A 14,677-nucleotide genomic window follows, 5' to 3' on the forward strand; every position below is an offset into this window, starting at 1 on the left:
GACGTTTCACCTCTCATCCGAAAGGCTTCTTCAGTTCTGTGAACTGAAGAAGCCTTTCGGATGAGAGGTGAAACGTCTTCAAGAATCTTCAAGCAAGTCCAGTTGCTCTCTTTTACCACCCATAGTTACTATGACCTGGATGACTGAGAATATTCACAGACATCCTCAGCCTCCTTTTCACTCTGCTTTCAGAAGAAAGCACATACAGTATGTTCGTGTCTTGGAGAAGGACCTGACGGATACTGCAGGTGCTGTGGCATGAACTTTTAAAATGACAATAGCATTAATTTGTTTTAATGAAGCTGAGATGGAAAAAAAAATAATTCAGGGCTGGCATCAAAACGTTCAGGGCTTAAGCTCAAAAAGCCCAACTCTAACAACGCCCATGCATTTGATGAAAAGATCATCAGTTTAAGAGAAGTGCACCACTGATCACCTTTAAATCCACTACCATGACGTTCAAATCATGATCATTAATAATACAAAAACCCTCTATAAATATGTTGAAGGCGGTACTGTATGTATCTGCAAGAAACAAGAATTGTAGTCATGCCAAATTATTAGTACACGATAAAGGAGAAGTTTATCTAGACCTTCTAAATCTGTCAGAGAAGTGTGGGTTCATAATGAAACCATTCATCTCACACCCACACCTGCTGAAACCATCCATCATGCTTTTAACTTCCCACTTGGTTGTTGTGTCGGATTGATAATGCTCAGGATGAAGCTTCATGTCTTCGGTTGGCTCTTTTTTGGTGAGTTTGCTACTAGTCGTTAGTTTTTCATGTTTCAGAACATTTTACCATTGACAAGTTTGCATCTTCTTCCATCTCTCCAGCTGTTTCGGCTGTTCTTAGGCTGAAGGGCGCAGAGAACAAGCAGCTCAACTTCACCTGTTCACACTCATGGGCCACAACAAACATAAAATATTTCTGCAGACGTGAGTGTAGAGACAAAGACGTCCTCATCCGATCTGTAGGCTTGGGGAAGATAGCCAAGAAGGGGCGATACTCTCTATATGACAGAGGACCTCGATTTACCGTCAGTATCAAGGGGTTGATGAAGTCAGACGAGGGTCAGTACTGGTGCGGAATAGAGAGAGCTGGCATTGACACGCATCAAGAAGTGATCCTAAAAGTGCTGGATGGTAAGAATTCTTCATTAGATAATATTTATATAACTTTTTTTTCGTTTGGGTGAGAAATGACACTTATTTTACATTTTTTACAGTACTAAAAATAATTTGCCTGTTTTATTCCATTGATTTGAAGCTTGGAATTTCTATGTCTATCGATTTAAAAAAAAAAAAGAGTCATCAACTATCTTATAAAAAGGAAACTGTGAAATGTGATGCGCATCAGGAAGCAGCATTAGCACACAAAATCGCCAAAGAATATCAAAACCTCTTTTTCTGTTCATCAGCAACAAAAAAAAAAAAGAATTTTATAATTTTGCAGTAGGTCTGGAAATGAGAGCCTTTAATGCTGTATTTTCACAAAACCTTCAAAGATTCAGCATACATCAAGCTTTGCAAATGAAGGTTCAAGGGTCATCAATGGCTCACAAAATTTAAACTGACAACAATTTTGTATAAGGAGTGATTAAAGAGGGACTTATTATTCCACCTCAAAATTATGCGCTAGGAAGTTTCTCCTGTAAACATGAAAAATACTAATAATTTATAATTATGTTAAAAATTTTATTTAGATGATGATGATGATGATTGGGTAATTTTGAAATGGAGAGCAACAAAGTTAAATAAATCTGAATTTAAAAATGCAAAGTTTTTGCCATCTCGTGTACCATTGGGAGGTTTTCTGGGATTCTCTCCAACAGTCAAGTTACTAAACCTCGAGTCCGAGTCCAGTCTCAAGTCCCCAGTGTTCAAGTCCAAGTCATTAAAGAAAATTTTGAGTCGAGTCCGAGAACAAGACTCCATCTGCACCATTTGACAGTGGCTGTTGTTGCCTTTATGTGAAAGCGTCTCTGCTACTGTGCTGGACTAACGTTCCTGCTCGCCTGCCCCATTTTAGTGAACAGGCTGCAGATAAAAAGTTGTTAATCACTCAGCAAGCCCCGCCCACTATCAGCAGAGCAAATAACATGAGAGAGGGTTAACACTAGCTAGTTCATCGCTCAGCAAGCCCCGCCCACTATAACAGAGCAATGAACATAGCGTGTCACTTCCTTCTCTGGGTGGAGTCTTACCAAATGGCAATTGAAGTTCGAGGTTGTCCCCGTCGTCTCCTCGATAGTTTTTCTACATATGAAACACATAGCAGTGCATTTTTTCCCCACAGCATGAGAAGTCTGTAGAAGCAAAGCGGACAATCCTCGCGGCGTCTCTCCAGGCATTTTAGCGACATTAATGTTAGTTTGTTCCTGAACACGACATATAAACAGGTGAATGTGCATTCTCTTGCACAAAATTAGTATAAAAATTAATGTAGATATAAATATCTTACACTAAATTATGGCATGTTACAAAAAATAAAGAAAAAAAATCAGTCCTCGTCTTCAATTTACGAATCTGAATGCAGTTAATGCACGAGTCCGAGTCATCAGTGCTCAAATCCAAGCTAAGTCACGAGTCCTTAAAATTAGGGCATGAGGCGGACTTGAGTACTGCAAGCCTGTAGCCTGGCAAGCCAGACTAAATGTGAATATTTAGTCTGGTTTCGGTCGTAGACATTTCCAAAGGGTGTGGGTAGGAACAACCTGTTGTCTTCAAACTGTCTCTGTGCGTATAGGCCAACGCTCTGACCAATCAGCGCAACAGTGACTGTGACGTAGTCAGAGCGACAGAAAGCAGTGGGGGAGGGTAAACAGCTGGTAGATCAGACTTTTGCCATAGCCAGTCGGCAAAACAGCGAAAACATCCTTCTTGAAAAGGAATGAACGGAGAGCCTCTTCCTGCTCATGTTTCAACAAAAACTCCAAGTCTAATTCTTCTAAAACTGATTCCAAAACGGAGTCAAACGAGCGCTGTTCAATAGCCGTAGCCATCTTTCCTGTTGTGCTTTCTCCAGCGTCACGCAGCTTTGTCATCACTCCTGCAAAAGCCTGCCCAAAGAATCCAAACAAAAACCTTGCGTTGTGATTGGTGGGCACAATTTGATGCCCGGGGTGTTGTTGTTGATATGGTCCGAGGCTAGACCCACTCGTAGGCAAAAATGTTTTTGGCCACTAGGCGGGTGGGTCTAGTTTACTAGGCTAGCAAGCCTGCTCTCCATGCATTTAGTTTATACAATCACTGTGCTAAAGATGGGATAGATATGAAGTACTTTAAAATGAATATAATATTATGAGTATAAAATTGCTATGAAATCTATATCGATTGCTGCAAGCAACAAATGAGAAAACCGCTGAGAAGTGAACAGAACAGGATGATGTATTTTTACCTCCACCAAGGAGGTTATGTTTTCGGTAGCGTTGGTTTGTTTGTTTGTTGGTTGGTTTGTCTGTTAGCAACATTACGGAAAAAGTTATGAACGGATTGCTCTGAAATGTTTTCCAGAGGTGTGACTGGGCACAAGTACCGGTAACAATCCATTAAATTTTGGCGGTGATCCAGATCACCTTCTGGATCCAGGATTTTTTAAAAGGATTCTTTATCATTGCGAGATGAGCTGCTTGGCGGAGGTCTGCGCTCTCCGAGTGCTTTTCTAGTTTTATGATGTCTTCTCTTTTTCTTTTACACATTCACATCCACCACCATCACCACCACACACACACAAACATAAACAGCCCCTCAGGTCACTGTAGCACCTCAAACCCAGATAACTGACCACTAGGCGGTGTGTATGACTGGTAATTACTAACACTGGCCGCTAGGCGGTGTGTATGACTGGTAATTACTAACACTGGCCACTAGGCGGTGTGTATAACTGGTAATTACTAACACTGGCCACTAGGCGGTGTGTATGACTGGTAATTACTAACACTGGCCGCTAGGCGGCGTGTATGACCGGTAATTACTAACACTGGCCGCTAGGCGGTGTGTCTCATCTCATCTCATTATCTCTAGCCACTTTATCCTGTTCTACAGGGTCGCAGGTGAGCTGGAGTCTATCCCAGCTGACTACGGGCGAAAGGCGGGGTACACCCTGGACAAGTCGCCAGGTCATCACAGGGCTGACACATAGACACAGACAACCATTCACACCTATGGTCAATTTAGAGTCACCAGTTAACCTAACCTGCATGTCTTTGGACTGTGGGGGAAACCAGAGCATCCGGAGGAAACCCACGCGGACACGGGGAGAACATGCAAACACCGCACAGAAAGGCCCTCGCCGGCCACGGGGCTCGAACCCGGACCTTCTTGCTGTGAGGCGACAGTGCTAACCACTACACCACCGTGTAGGCGGTGTGTATGACTGGTAATTACTAACACTGGCCGCTAGGCGGCGTGTATGACTGGTAATTACTAACACTGGCCGCTAGGCGGCGTGTATGACAGGTGATTACTAAGACTGGCCGCTAGGCGGCGTGTATGACAGGTGATTACTAAGACTGGCCGCTAGGCGGCGTGTATGACCAGTAATTACTAACACTGGCCGCTAGGCGGGGTGTATGACTGGTAATTACTAACACTGGCCGCTAGGCGGGGTGTATGACTGGTAATTACTAACACTGGCCGCTAGGCGGGGTGTATGACTGGTAATTATTAACACTGGCCACTAGGCGGTGTGTGTGACTGGTAATTACTAACACTGGCCGCTAGGCGGGGTGTATGACTGGTAATTACTAAGACTGGCCACTAGGTGGCGTGTATGACTGTAATTATTAACACTGGCCACTAGGCAGTGTGTGTGACTGGTAATTACTAACACTGACCGCTAGGCGGCGTGTATGACTGGTAATTACTAACACTGGCCGCTAGGCAGGGTGTATGACCGGTAATTATTAACACTGGCCACTAGGCGGTGTGTGTGACTGGTAATTACTAACACTGGCCGCTAGGCGGGGTGTATGACTGGTAATTACTAACACGGGCCACTAGGCGGCGTGTATGACTGTAATTATTAACACTGGCCACTAGGCGGTGTGTATGACTGGTAATTACTAACACTGACCGCTAGGCGGAGTGTATGACCGGTAATTACTAACACTGGCCGCTAGGCGGCGTGTATGACTGGTAATTACTAACACTGGCCGCTAGGCGGGGTGTATGACCGGTAATTACTAACACTGGCCGCTAGGCGGGGTGTATGACCGGTAATTACTAACACTGGCCGCTAGGCGGGGTGTATGACCGGTAATTACTAACACTGGCCGCTAGGCGGTGTGTGTGACTGGTAATTACTAACACTGACCGCTAGGCGACGTGTATGACCGGTAATTACTAACACTAGCCACTAGGCGGTGTGTATAACTGGTAATTACTAACACTGGCCGCTTGGCGGTGTGTATGACTGGTAATTACTAACACTGGCCGCTAGGCGGGGTGTATGACCGGTAATTACTAACACTGGCCGCTAGGCGGGGTGTATGACCGGTAATTACTAACACTGGCCACTAGGCGGGGTGTATGACCGGTAATTACTAACACTGGCCGCTAGGCGGTGTGTGTGACTGGTAATTACTAACACTGACCGCTAGGCGACGTGTATGACCGGTAATTACTAACACTAGCCACTAGGCGGTGTGTATAACTGGTAATTACTAACACTGGCCACTTGGCGGTGTGTATGACTGGTAATTACTAACACTGGCCGCTAGGCGGGGTGTATGACTGGTAATTACTAACACTAGCCACTAGGCGGTGTGTATAACTGGTAATTGCTAACACTGGCCACTTGGCGGTGTGTCTGACTGGTAATTACTAACACTGGCCGCTAGGCGATGTGTATGACTGGTAATTACTAACATTGGCCGCTAGGCGGTGTGTGTGACTGGTAATTACTAACACTGACCGCTAGGCGACGTGTATGACCGGTAATTACTAACACTAGCCACTAGGCGGTGTGTATAACTGGTAATTACTAACACTGGCCGCTTGGCGGTGTGTATGACTGGTAATTACTAACACTGGCCGCTAGGCGGGGTGTATGACCGGTAATTACTAACACTGGCCGCTAGGCGGGGTGTATGACCGGTAATTACTAACACTGGCCACTAGGCGGGGTGTATGACCGGTAATTACTAACACTGGCCGCTAGGCGGTGTGTGTGACTGGTAATTACTAACACTGACCGCTAGGCGACGTGTATGACCGGTAATTACTAACACTAGCCACTAGGCGGTGTGTATAACTGGTAATTACTAACACTGGCCACTTGGCGGGGTGTATGACTGGTAATTACTAACACTAGCCACTAGGCGGTGTGTATAACTGGTAATTGCTAACACTGGCCACTTGGCGGTGTGTCTGACTGGTAATTACTAACACTGGCCGCTAGGCGATGTGTATGACTGGTAATTACTAACACTGGCCGCTAGGCGGCGTGCACGACTGGTAATTACTAACACTGGCCGCTAGGCGGCGTGCACGACTGGTAATTACTAACACTGGCCGCTAGGCGGCGTGCACGACTGGTAATTACTAACACTGGCCGCTAGGCGGCGTGCACGACTGGTAATTACTAACACTGGCCACTAAGCGGTGTGTCTGACTGGTTCACAGTGACGTCAGGGGACTCGTTCTTTTCCTGATCCCGCGTGGTGAAGCCAGTTTGGTGCGGTGAGGTAAATGTTGTTTAAAATTTCTGTAAAAAGTGGAAACAATAGAGTTCCAACAACATTGTACATTAATATTTCGAGTTGTTGCTGATATATGTCGGTTATGATTTAGCCGTTGAAATATGTTCTTGTTCGTTGGATTCCTTTCTCCAGATGAAATGAAGAGACAGAATAAAATGTAATTTAAACAGCAGCTCGCCATTATTAATTACAACAGCAACCGGAAATTCTTTATCATGTGGAGTTCAGCAGTGCAGGTTGGGGAAGATGTTTATGAAACGGGCTTCAACTGGCGTGAACTAACCGGTTTAGCTCAGTGGCTGTTAGCTCAGGGCGGACTGTGGGGCTCATTAGCTTCTTTGGATCCTGAATGCAGTGCAGTTAGGGTTGCCACCTGTGTCTGACAAAAATCCTGGACATTTCGATCATCCAATCGACCTTTTTGCTTGTAAGCAACGGCGCCCTTCACACATCTAACCCAAGACAAAAATCGCCCTTCTACGCTGAAACTGTATTGCTCTAATTAGTAAAAATGACGCTTTTGCTAGTTATTTTAGTTAATTGCTTTACATAATATAGCAGGTCTTCATTAGCCTGGCAAGCCAGACTAAATGTGAATATTTAGTCTGGCCTCGATCCGTAGACATTTCCGAAGCGGGTAGGAGGAACAAACCGCTGTCTTTCAAACTGTCTCTGTGCGTATAGGCCAACGGTCTGACCAATCAGCGCAACAGTGACTGTGACGTAGTCAGAGCGACAGAAAGCAGTGGGGGAGACCTTGAAATAAATAATTTTTCAAAATGCGTATTAATTAATAAACATGTTCTAGATATTAAGAAGTTTGGAGATAATGACCACAAGTTTGGAGTCTGTACCACATACATAACATACACATTTTTTTTCCCCAAGTGTTTTTCAAGGGTTTGCTTAAACTGTTTTTGAGAGTTTTTATTTAGTGGTGTTTGGTGAAATAATTTCCCTTAAATTTAAAATAACGGGAAAATAAGAAACAATCAAAAAGTAATGTTTCAAAGCTGTTTATTAATTCTTCGTACTGCACAAACTAGCCCCATCCTTTTGGCTACGAGCGGAGCCAGCTGGTAGATCAGACTTTTGCCATAGCCGGTCGGCAAAACAGCGAAAACGTCCTTCTTGAAAAGGAATGAGCGGAGAGCCTCTTCCTGCTCATGTTTCAACGAAAACTCCAAGTCTAATTCTTCTAAAACTGATTCCAAAGCGGAGTCAAACGCGCGCTGTTCACTAGCCGTAGCCATCTTTCCTGCTGCGCTTTCTCCAGCGTCGCGCAGCTTTGTCGTCACTCCTGCAAAAGCCCGCCCAAAGAATCCAAACAAAAACCTTGCGTTGTGATTGGCGGGCACGATTTGATGCCCGGAGTGTTTTTGTTTACATGGTGCGAGGCTAGACCCATTCGCTAGGCAAAAATATTTTTGGCCGCTAGGCGGGTGGGTCTAGTTTACTAGGCTAGGTCTTCAGTATTTTGGTTTATTTCCAACAGTTTTTGGTTGTGGACACCTGGGGGCAGTAGTGGGCACAGGTAAAAGGGAAATACATAATTAAGTTCTGTTTGTTTGCTTATGTGGAATAAAAATAAATAATCTAATTTTTCATTGTATCTAAGAATACCTGAATGTAACAGTGTAAGGTGTAGTGTCAAACAGCTTACCTGATTGCTTAGAGTGTGGTGTGTGCTTTGCTTGTGCTTGCCTGTGCCTCTGCTGCTCTTGGCTAAACAAATACATAGGAGGACATGTAACTGATATAACTTGGCACATACAGTACATACAGGAGTATGTTACTACACTACACTATTTCATTTAATTCACCAAAACCTTACCTAATCTTCCATTTATATTTGGTGTTTTTCTTTGCTGCTGCTATGAGTCCTGGCTGATTTTCAATGAATGTCTTGAACTCAGTACAGGACAACTGAAAGTTTAGCCTGACTTGAAGCTCAGCCTTCACCATTGCAACAGAGAGTCTGTTTCTTTTATCAGTCCAAGCCGGTTCCAGGCTAGCACCAACTCTCTGCTGGGCCAGAGGAAAGAACCGCTTACGTCAGCGGGGGGGCGGAGTTGTTAATACCAACAACAATAACAAGACCATGAAAGATCGCCATTTTTAAGCGCCGAGAAGCAGCAGCTGTACAAACGCGAAGTCATCCATTATTATTATTATTATTATTGTTGTTACTGCTGCTTCTTCCGTGTTTTTGCTTTGATATTCGCGCCAAGGTTTATGTAAACGTAGCGCCGTAACTGACGTATACAGCGACGTAATGACGTGGCTCCGCTTAGTGGCGCTTAGCACGGGCGAGCTATGGAAAAACAAACTGGTTCTCAGCTGGCTTGCAAGTTGAAATACACATTTTGCCCATCATGTACAAAAAACCGGGACATTCAGTGTCCCGGATTTTTATTTTTTTTTTCCGGGACAGACCATGAAAATCCGGGACAATCAGGAAAAACCGGGACAGGTGGCAACACTAAGTGCAGTAGTGTGTTATTTACGAGCACGGGATTTGACCTGAGGAAGAAAATAAAATGGGAAATGTGAGTTGGTTCAGTTATACATTAATGGCGCGAAGGACTTGGCAAGCATTAGCGGTTTCCTGTCGGTCAGGGTAGCAGTGACTAGCGGCTTACCGCGGGGAGTCTGAGCAGTTTACCGTCCCTGGCCTGATGGAGCGCCACATAGAGCTGAGCTTCATCGGAAATGAGAGCCTGAATTGAGTTATTTTAATAGACCTGTGCTCAGTTGGTATAATTACACCCTGCGTGTAAAGCAATGAGCTATTAACAAACGCGTGTTATAAATAGACCAGTTCACACACATCGCCGCGCATGCGCGGGGGTCAAAGGTCGAGGCCTTATCGGAGATGAAAACATGGCGGCAAACAAGCCAAACCTTAGCAAATACGCCTTATGGAAGAAGGCAGAATTGCAGAGGCATATGAGAGAACGGGGATTGCCAACTACCATGGGAGTAGAAGAGTTAAGGGCGCTTGCATATGCCACAGATATTTTGAAAATCCAGCCTGTACCGTCCAAGGAAGACGAAGAAAACTCGAGGTATGTACCCGGTGATACTGCCACGCCCACTGCGGTTTTTGACAGGTCAACGACTCTTATGTACAATTCGCACGGGATAAGTATGACCTATGGACCTCCGGTAATTCGCAATTACCCCCGCACCTCTGTGTTATTGTGTGGCGCATTCGGACGGGATAAGCAAAAGTCTGTAATTCACTGAATTTACAGACATTGTGACCGGATTGTGACAATCAGTACAGTTGTAGCATGTTGGAAGTGCCAACATATTACTGTAGTACATTAATGGTGCATTAATAAGGTAGGATGAAAACACAGTAGGCATAAGAATAGCACTGTATCCAAATTAAGAGAGGGGAAACGCATATGATAGGGATGCAGTATGTTTGCTCCACGCTCTCAAAATGAGAAGGCGGGGTCACTGCAAATGAAAACCGTCTCGAGATGACAATGTAAGTGAACAGGCAGTTTATGGCGCTGTTTACACATAGCCGGGTATTTTGCTAAACGAACATTTGTCTTCCTTCCGTTAACCAAAATATCTTCGTATTGCTGTGTCATGGGGGTTAGCGTGGCTCCTTACCATATGCTGCCACACAAGCCATCCAGTTGAAGATTCTTCGTGCTTTCTTCTTGGAGTTCTTCTTGGAGCTGTTTCTGCTTATCTGGTTCAAATACGGGATAGGCCTACTACCACTTGCCCCTGAAATGCTGTTTATCAAAATTTCGCCCGTATCCTCCATTATTCACTCCAGAAAAGTACAAGAGACGCCCGTTTAATAATTACAAACACAGACATGCGCATTCACACGGGACTTGTATTACCACTGGACGTCTGTGTTTTGCTGAAACACAGTAGGTAATTCACGGCGGAATTTTTACTTGGCAAATTACGGACATGGCGCATTCGCACGGGACTAAGAACTCAGACATTCTCTGTAATTATTCCGAATTACCAGAGGTCCACAGGTAATACTTATCCCGTGCGAATAGGGCTATAGTTCTATATCTGACACGGAGAAATAAGTCGTGCTGCCTACCAGATTACAGTCGTCTGTTTTATTGCATCAGTACTAGTATCACTTGCTATACTTATCAGTCATGTTCTTCAGGTACATCTGACCCTCAGCCTGCTGCCTCAACAGCTGACCTTGCTATATCAGCTTTGCCCAAACCTGACTCTCCACCGAAAGGCAGGAACAAACCAGCAGCCAAAAAGACCAGGCGAAGAAAGACCCAAAAGGACAGTGGGGACATAACAGAAAATGATGACAATAGCGTAGGATGTGATCAGTGCTATAAGTGGTATCATTGGGGGGGTGTGGGCTTTGATGTTTGCTGTCTTGATAATGACTGGTTATGTTCAAATTGCTCAGATTGTTAAACTGTAATGTTACTGGTGAACAACTCGCATGCAGGTCTTTTGTTAATACTTATCAATAGTTCATCAGAACTTGTGTTTTTATACCATTTAGTATTACTTTATCATGTATTAAGCTGTACTAGTAGTGTTAGTGTTTTATGTATTTAACCGTGTATTATATGTGGTAAAAATATTACTTGCAAAATTTTTAATTCATTAAAACGGAAATATAATTGATCAACATCTACTCCTGTTAACCAAAAGGTAGTGGGAATATGTGAAATGCATTATTCTTTGCTTAGTATATTTAATAGTAGACAAGGATGTTTCATTTTTGTGTCCATTTACTTTTCATTTTGTGAAATCTGTGAAATTTAAAAATTAAAATTTAATGTAAATTACAAGGCTTCCATCATTTTGGGACTAGTAGTAGTAGTCATTGCTGGTGTAAGAACTACAGTCACAGAAACTTGTCAGATTTTTATTACAACCAACATTTTACATTTTAAGGCACATAAAAATCAAGATTGTTGTATACAGACAATGATTATCGGCGAGAGTGAAAATCAAGGCGGGTCCATGAACATGAATCTGACAAGGTCGGGATATAAACGAACTTTTGCGTTAAACTGTGTGCTTGGATTCCCATAATTTTTTCTGTATACACTCACTTAAATGTACACTACAGTCTTCTCGCATCCACTGTTCAAGCAGTCGACGTCCATTGTGGCAATCGACAACACAAGTGTCCCCACAGCGAGCCTGTAGCCTCCGCCATTGTTGACGTGCTCTACTTCCGCTTGTTTATGAGGCCTTAACCTTTGACCTTTCCCACAACTCCTTGCGCGTTGCCGTGTTTGTGAACTCGTCTATTGCCACAGTTTATGCATAGAAGACAAAAACTACACGATACCAGAAGACTGTATTGAGAAATTATATATCTACTGTATCAATAAAATATTTTATTTAAGGGTCATTGTCTTAGTATATGGATAAAATCAATGTGTGTATTTATTTTCTTCCATGATTCCCCTGCCATTCTAATGTTTTTTTCCTTTCTTTCTCACTCAGGTAATCTCTCTCTCTCAGCTAATTTCTATTAATCCTGCTGTAAGGTATGGATAATCACATACATTCATTAAAATCTAATCTTAGACGCAAGGCAGTGAAATCAGTGTTTAATTTACTGCAAGATGTTGAGAATGCTGACCAGATTGATGACGCTGTACATGACGTAGACAGCTCCGCAGCAGGTCTGTGTGCTCCGGACAACACAGGGTCCACAGACCTGCCGAGCGGTTTGCGGCCTATACCAACTTGTAGTCCAGCGTCCAGCCAATTGGTCAGCCAGTTTGGCCGGCTGACTAACGACTATCAAGTAAGAAAATTTGAATATTCTATAGTTAATGCAGGAAAAAAAATTGCTTTGATATTACGCGTGATGAATTTAAAACATTTCCATTATTCTTTTCTTCTAGAACACCATGCAAGTTGCAGTACAAACGAGGTCACCTGACGCCCAACCTACAGGTAGGAATACTACAGTGATCTCTCTCTTTTTACCTTGACATTTGTACCATTTTTTTGCTACTAATCTACTGCTACTAATCTACTCTAGACATCACAGGGCCCACAGACCTGCCGAGCGGTTTACAGCCTGTACCCACTTACAGCCCAGTGTCCAGCCAACCAGTCAGTTGTCAGTCATCCGGCCAAGCTGGCTTTCAAGTAAGAAAAATTGAATATTCTATAGTTCATATGGGAAAACAATCACCTTGATATTATGTGTGATGAGGTTAAAATATTAACTTTTTTTTTTCTTCTAGAACACCATGCAAGTTGCAGTACAGTCACCTGATGCCCAACCTTCAGGCAGGAATAATACAGTGATCGCTCTCTTTTTACCTTGACATAACTACGTACCATGTTTTGCTAATAATCCTTTACGCCTTTTTTTCTCATGTTTTAACAGCATTTGAAAGGGAGATTCTTTTACAAGTGAACACCATCCGGGAGACCCAGCTGCTAATCCTCATGCAGCTACAACAGCTCAGTAACACTGGCGTCAGTGGGGCAGCTCCTGACCCAAGAGAGTTTAGGCTCCCTCTCAAGACACCAGAAGACCTTAAACACCTTGAGCAAATCTTACAGACGGAGGAGAAGAAGAAGAACTTGGTGAGTTAAATGGTTGATTAATCCATTAAATCCTAAAAGTTAGTCCTGACTCTCACCCATGATTTATTCCCCCAATGGTGGAACAAGATATCAGCCATTAAAAGACTAAGGTCATTTCTCTCAACCTTCAAGAAGCTCATGAAGACTCTCTCTTTAACAAAACTTTAACAAACAAAACCCTGCTCATCTGCACCAACCTTGTTATGCCTGTGTTCTCCATTTTCCCCCACACATTGTATGTTGCTGATTATATATGTCTTTTGTAAGTTGCTTTGGATAAAAGCGTCTGTAATGTAATATTCATTAAATAACTGAGATGCATGTCTTGTTTCAGACTGTTCTCCTGGGAACGGTGGGGGGCATGTCACTTAAAGATACAATCTGGCGTATCCTGAAAAGAACAATTGACACCTCCCTGGCAAAACGTACAAACTGGAGTGGGGCGAATCAAAAAGTAGCCTTTAAAGGCCTGCTTTTAAAAAATGGGATCGTGGGTGAGTCACTGTATAAATAATATAAATCTCAATATGCTAACCTATTTCAATTTTATTCTTGTTAGTAAACTGCTGGCATGTCTCATGTCTTAAATACAACATGCACCACTTAATGAACATAACGACTGATCCAGATGGTTGCAGTGACACAAGTGTTACACTGAGTATCATACCGTGTTACACTGAGTATCATACTATCCTCTTCTTGTGTTTTCCAGATGCAGTCCGTTCAAATACTCTCACCCAAGCCGCAACAGATAAGGAAATGGAGATCCTTATCATTAGATGGCTTCAACTTGCCGCGGACAGAGATGGTGGCAGAAGCCAGAGAGCAAGATCACGCGCGCGCGCACACATCGTAAATTCATTAAAATGTAAATCCAAATCCATTTTCTGTCTTCTCATTGTTTCTATCTTAATAGTATTGTGTTGAACATGAATTGATAAATGTCTAAGTTAGGGATGGTGAAAACTAAAAAAAATCTTGACTGACCACCGAGCCTCATTAGCCGGTTAAAGTCGGTTAACCTATGAGTTTAAACAGGGATGCAAACGGCGGATGCGTCTTTTTCACGGCTGAATCGCGCAGATCCAATTTTTTTTTTTTAGGGGGGGCGTTGGAGTGTCTGATTATAATTTCATCAAAGTAAATTCTGTATATAAGCAAATGCCATTACAGTCCATGAAACAGGAAGTATAAGTATGAGAAGAAAACAGTAAATCAGAAAGCTGCGCACGTTTTCGCGGAAGCTGCGCAAATGTGCGCAGCTTTCTGATTTACTGTTTTCTTCTCATACTTCCTATGTTTCATGGACTGTAACAGCATTTGCTTATTTAGTAGTTTTAATACAGAATTTACTCTGATGAAATTATTCAGACACTCCAACGCCCCC

At 43.2% G+C, this 14,677-nt stretch overlaps 1 protein-coding gene across 3 annotated transcripts; it reads left to right on the forward strand.

Moving 5' to 3' along the window:
* Window positions 1-8,801: 8,801 nt before the first annotated feature.
* On the forward strand, window positions 8,802-14,371 carry LOC132866422 (uncharacterized). Of its 3 annotated transcripts, none has more exons than XR_009650566.1 (8): window positions 8,802-9,773; window positions 10,865-12,230; window positions 12,309-12,493; window positions 12,594-12,645; window positions 12,734-12,843; window positions 12,942-13,290; window positions 13,625-13,784; window positions 14,003-14,173. XR_009650566.1 is itself a non-coding variant. In XM_060899183.1 (8 exons), the coding sequence occupies exons 2-8, from the start codon at window positions 12,233-12,235 to the stop codon at window positions 14,215-14,217; spliced, it is 1,047 nt and encodes a 348-aa protein (XP_060755166.1). In that variant the 5' UTR covers window positions 8,804-9,773; window positions 10,865-12,232; the 3' UTR covers window positions 14,218-14,371. The 3 variants fall into 3 exon arrangements, 2 of the variants coding, with proteins under 2 accessions (XP_060755166.1, XP_060755167.1); XM_060899183.1 differs by having other exon boundaries at window positions 8,804-9,773; window positions 10,865-12,493; window positions 12,942-12,987; window positions 13,088-13,290; window positions 14,003-14,371; XM_060899184.1 differs by having other exon boundaries at window positions 8,804-9,254; window positions 12,187-12,493; window positions 12,942-12,987; window positions 13,088-13,290; window positions 14,003-14,371.
* Window positions 14,372-14,677: the final 306 nt, after the last annotated feature.

Source organism: Neoarius graeffei, chromosome 18, assembly GCF_027579695.1.
Source record: "Neoarius graeffei isolate fNeoGra1 chromosome 18, fNeoGra1.pri, whole genome shotgun sequence".
NCBI lineage: Eukaryota > Metazoa > Chordata > Actinopteri > Siluriformes > Ariidae > Neoarius > Neoarius graeffei.

Excerpts from the sequence above, each read along its gene's own strand:
- LOC132866422 (XM_060899183.1), top strand. The coding sequence starts at position 12,233 with ATGGATAATCACATACATTCATTAAAATCTAATCTTAGACGCAAGGCA. Across the intron at positions 12,494-12,593 it reads GGCTGACTAACGACTATCAA|AACACCATGCAAGTTGCAGT; the intron begins GTAAGAAAATTT and ends CTTTTCTTCTAG. Across the intron at positions 13,291-13,624 it reads AGGAGAAGAAGAAGAACTTG|ACTGTTCTCCTGGGAACGGT; the intron begins GTGAGTTAAATG and ends GTCTTGTTTCAG.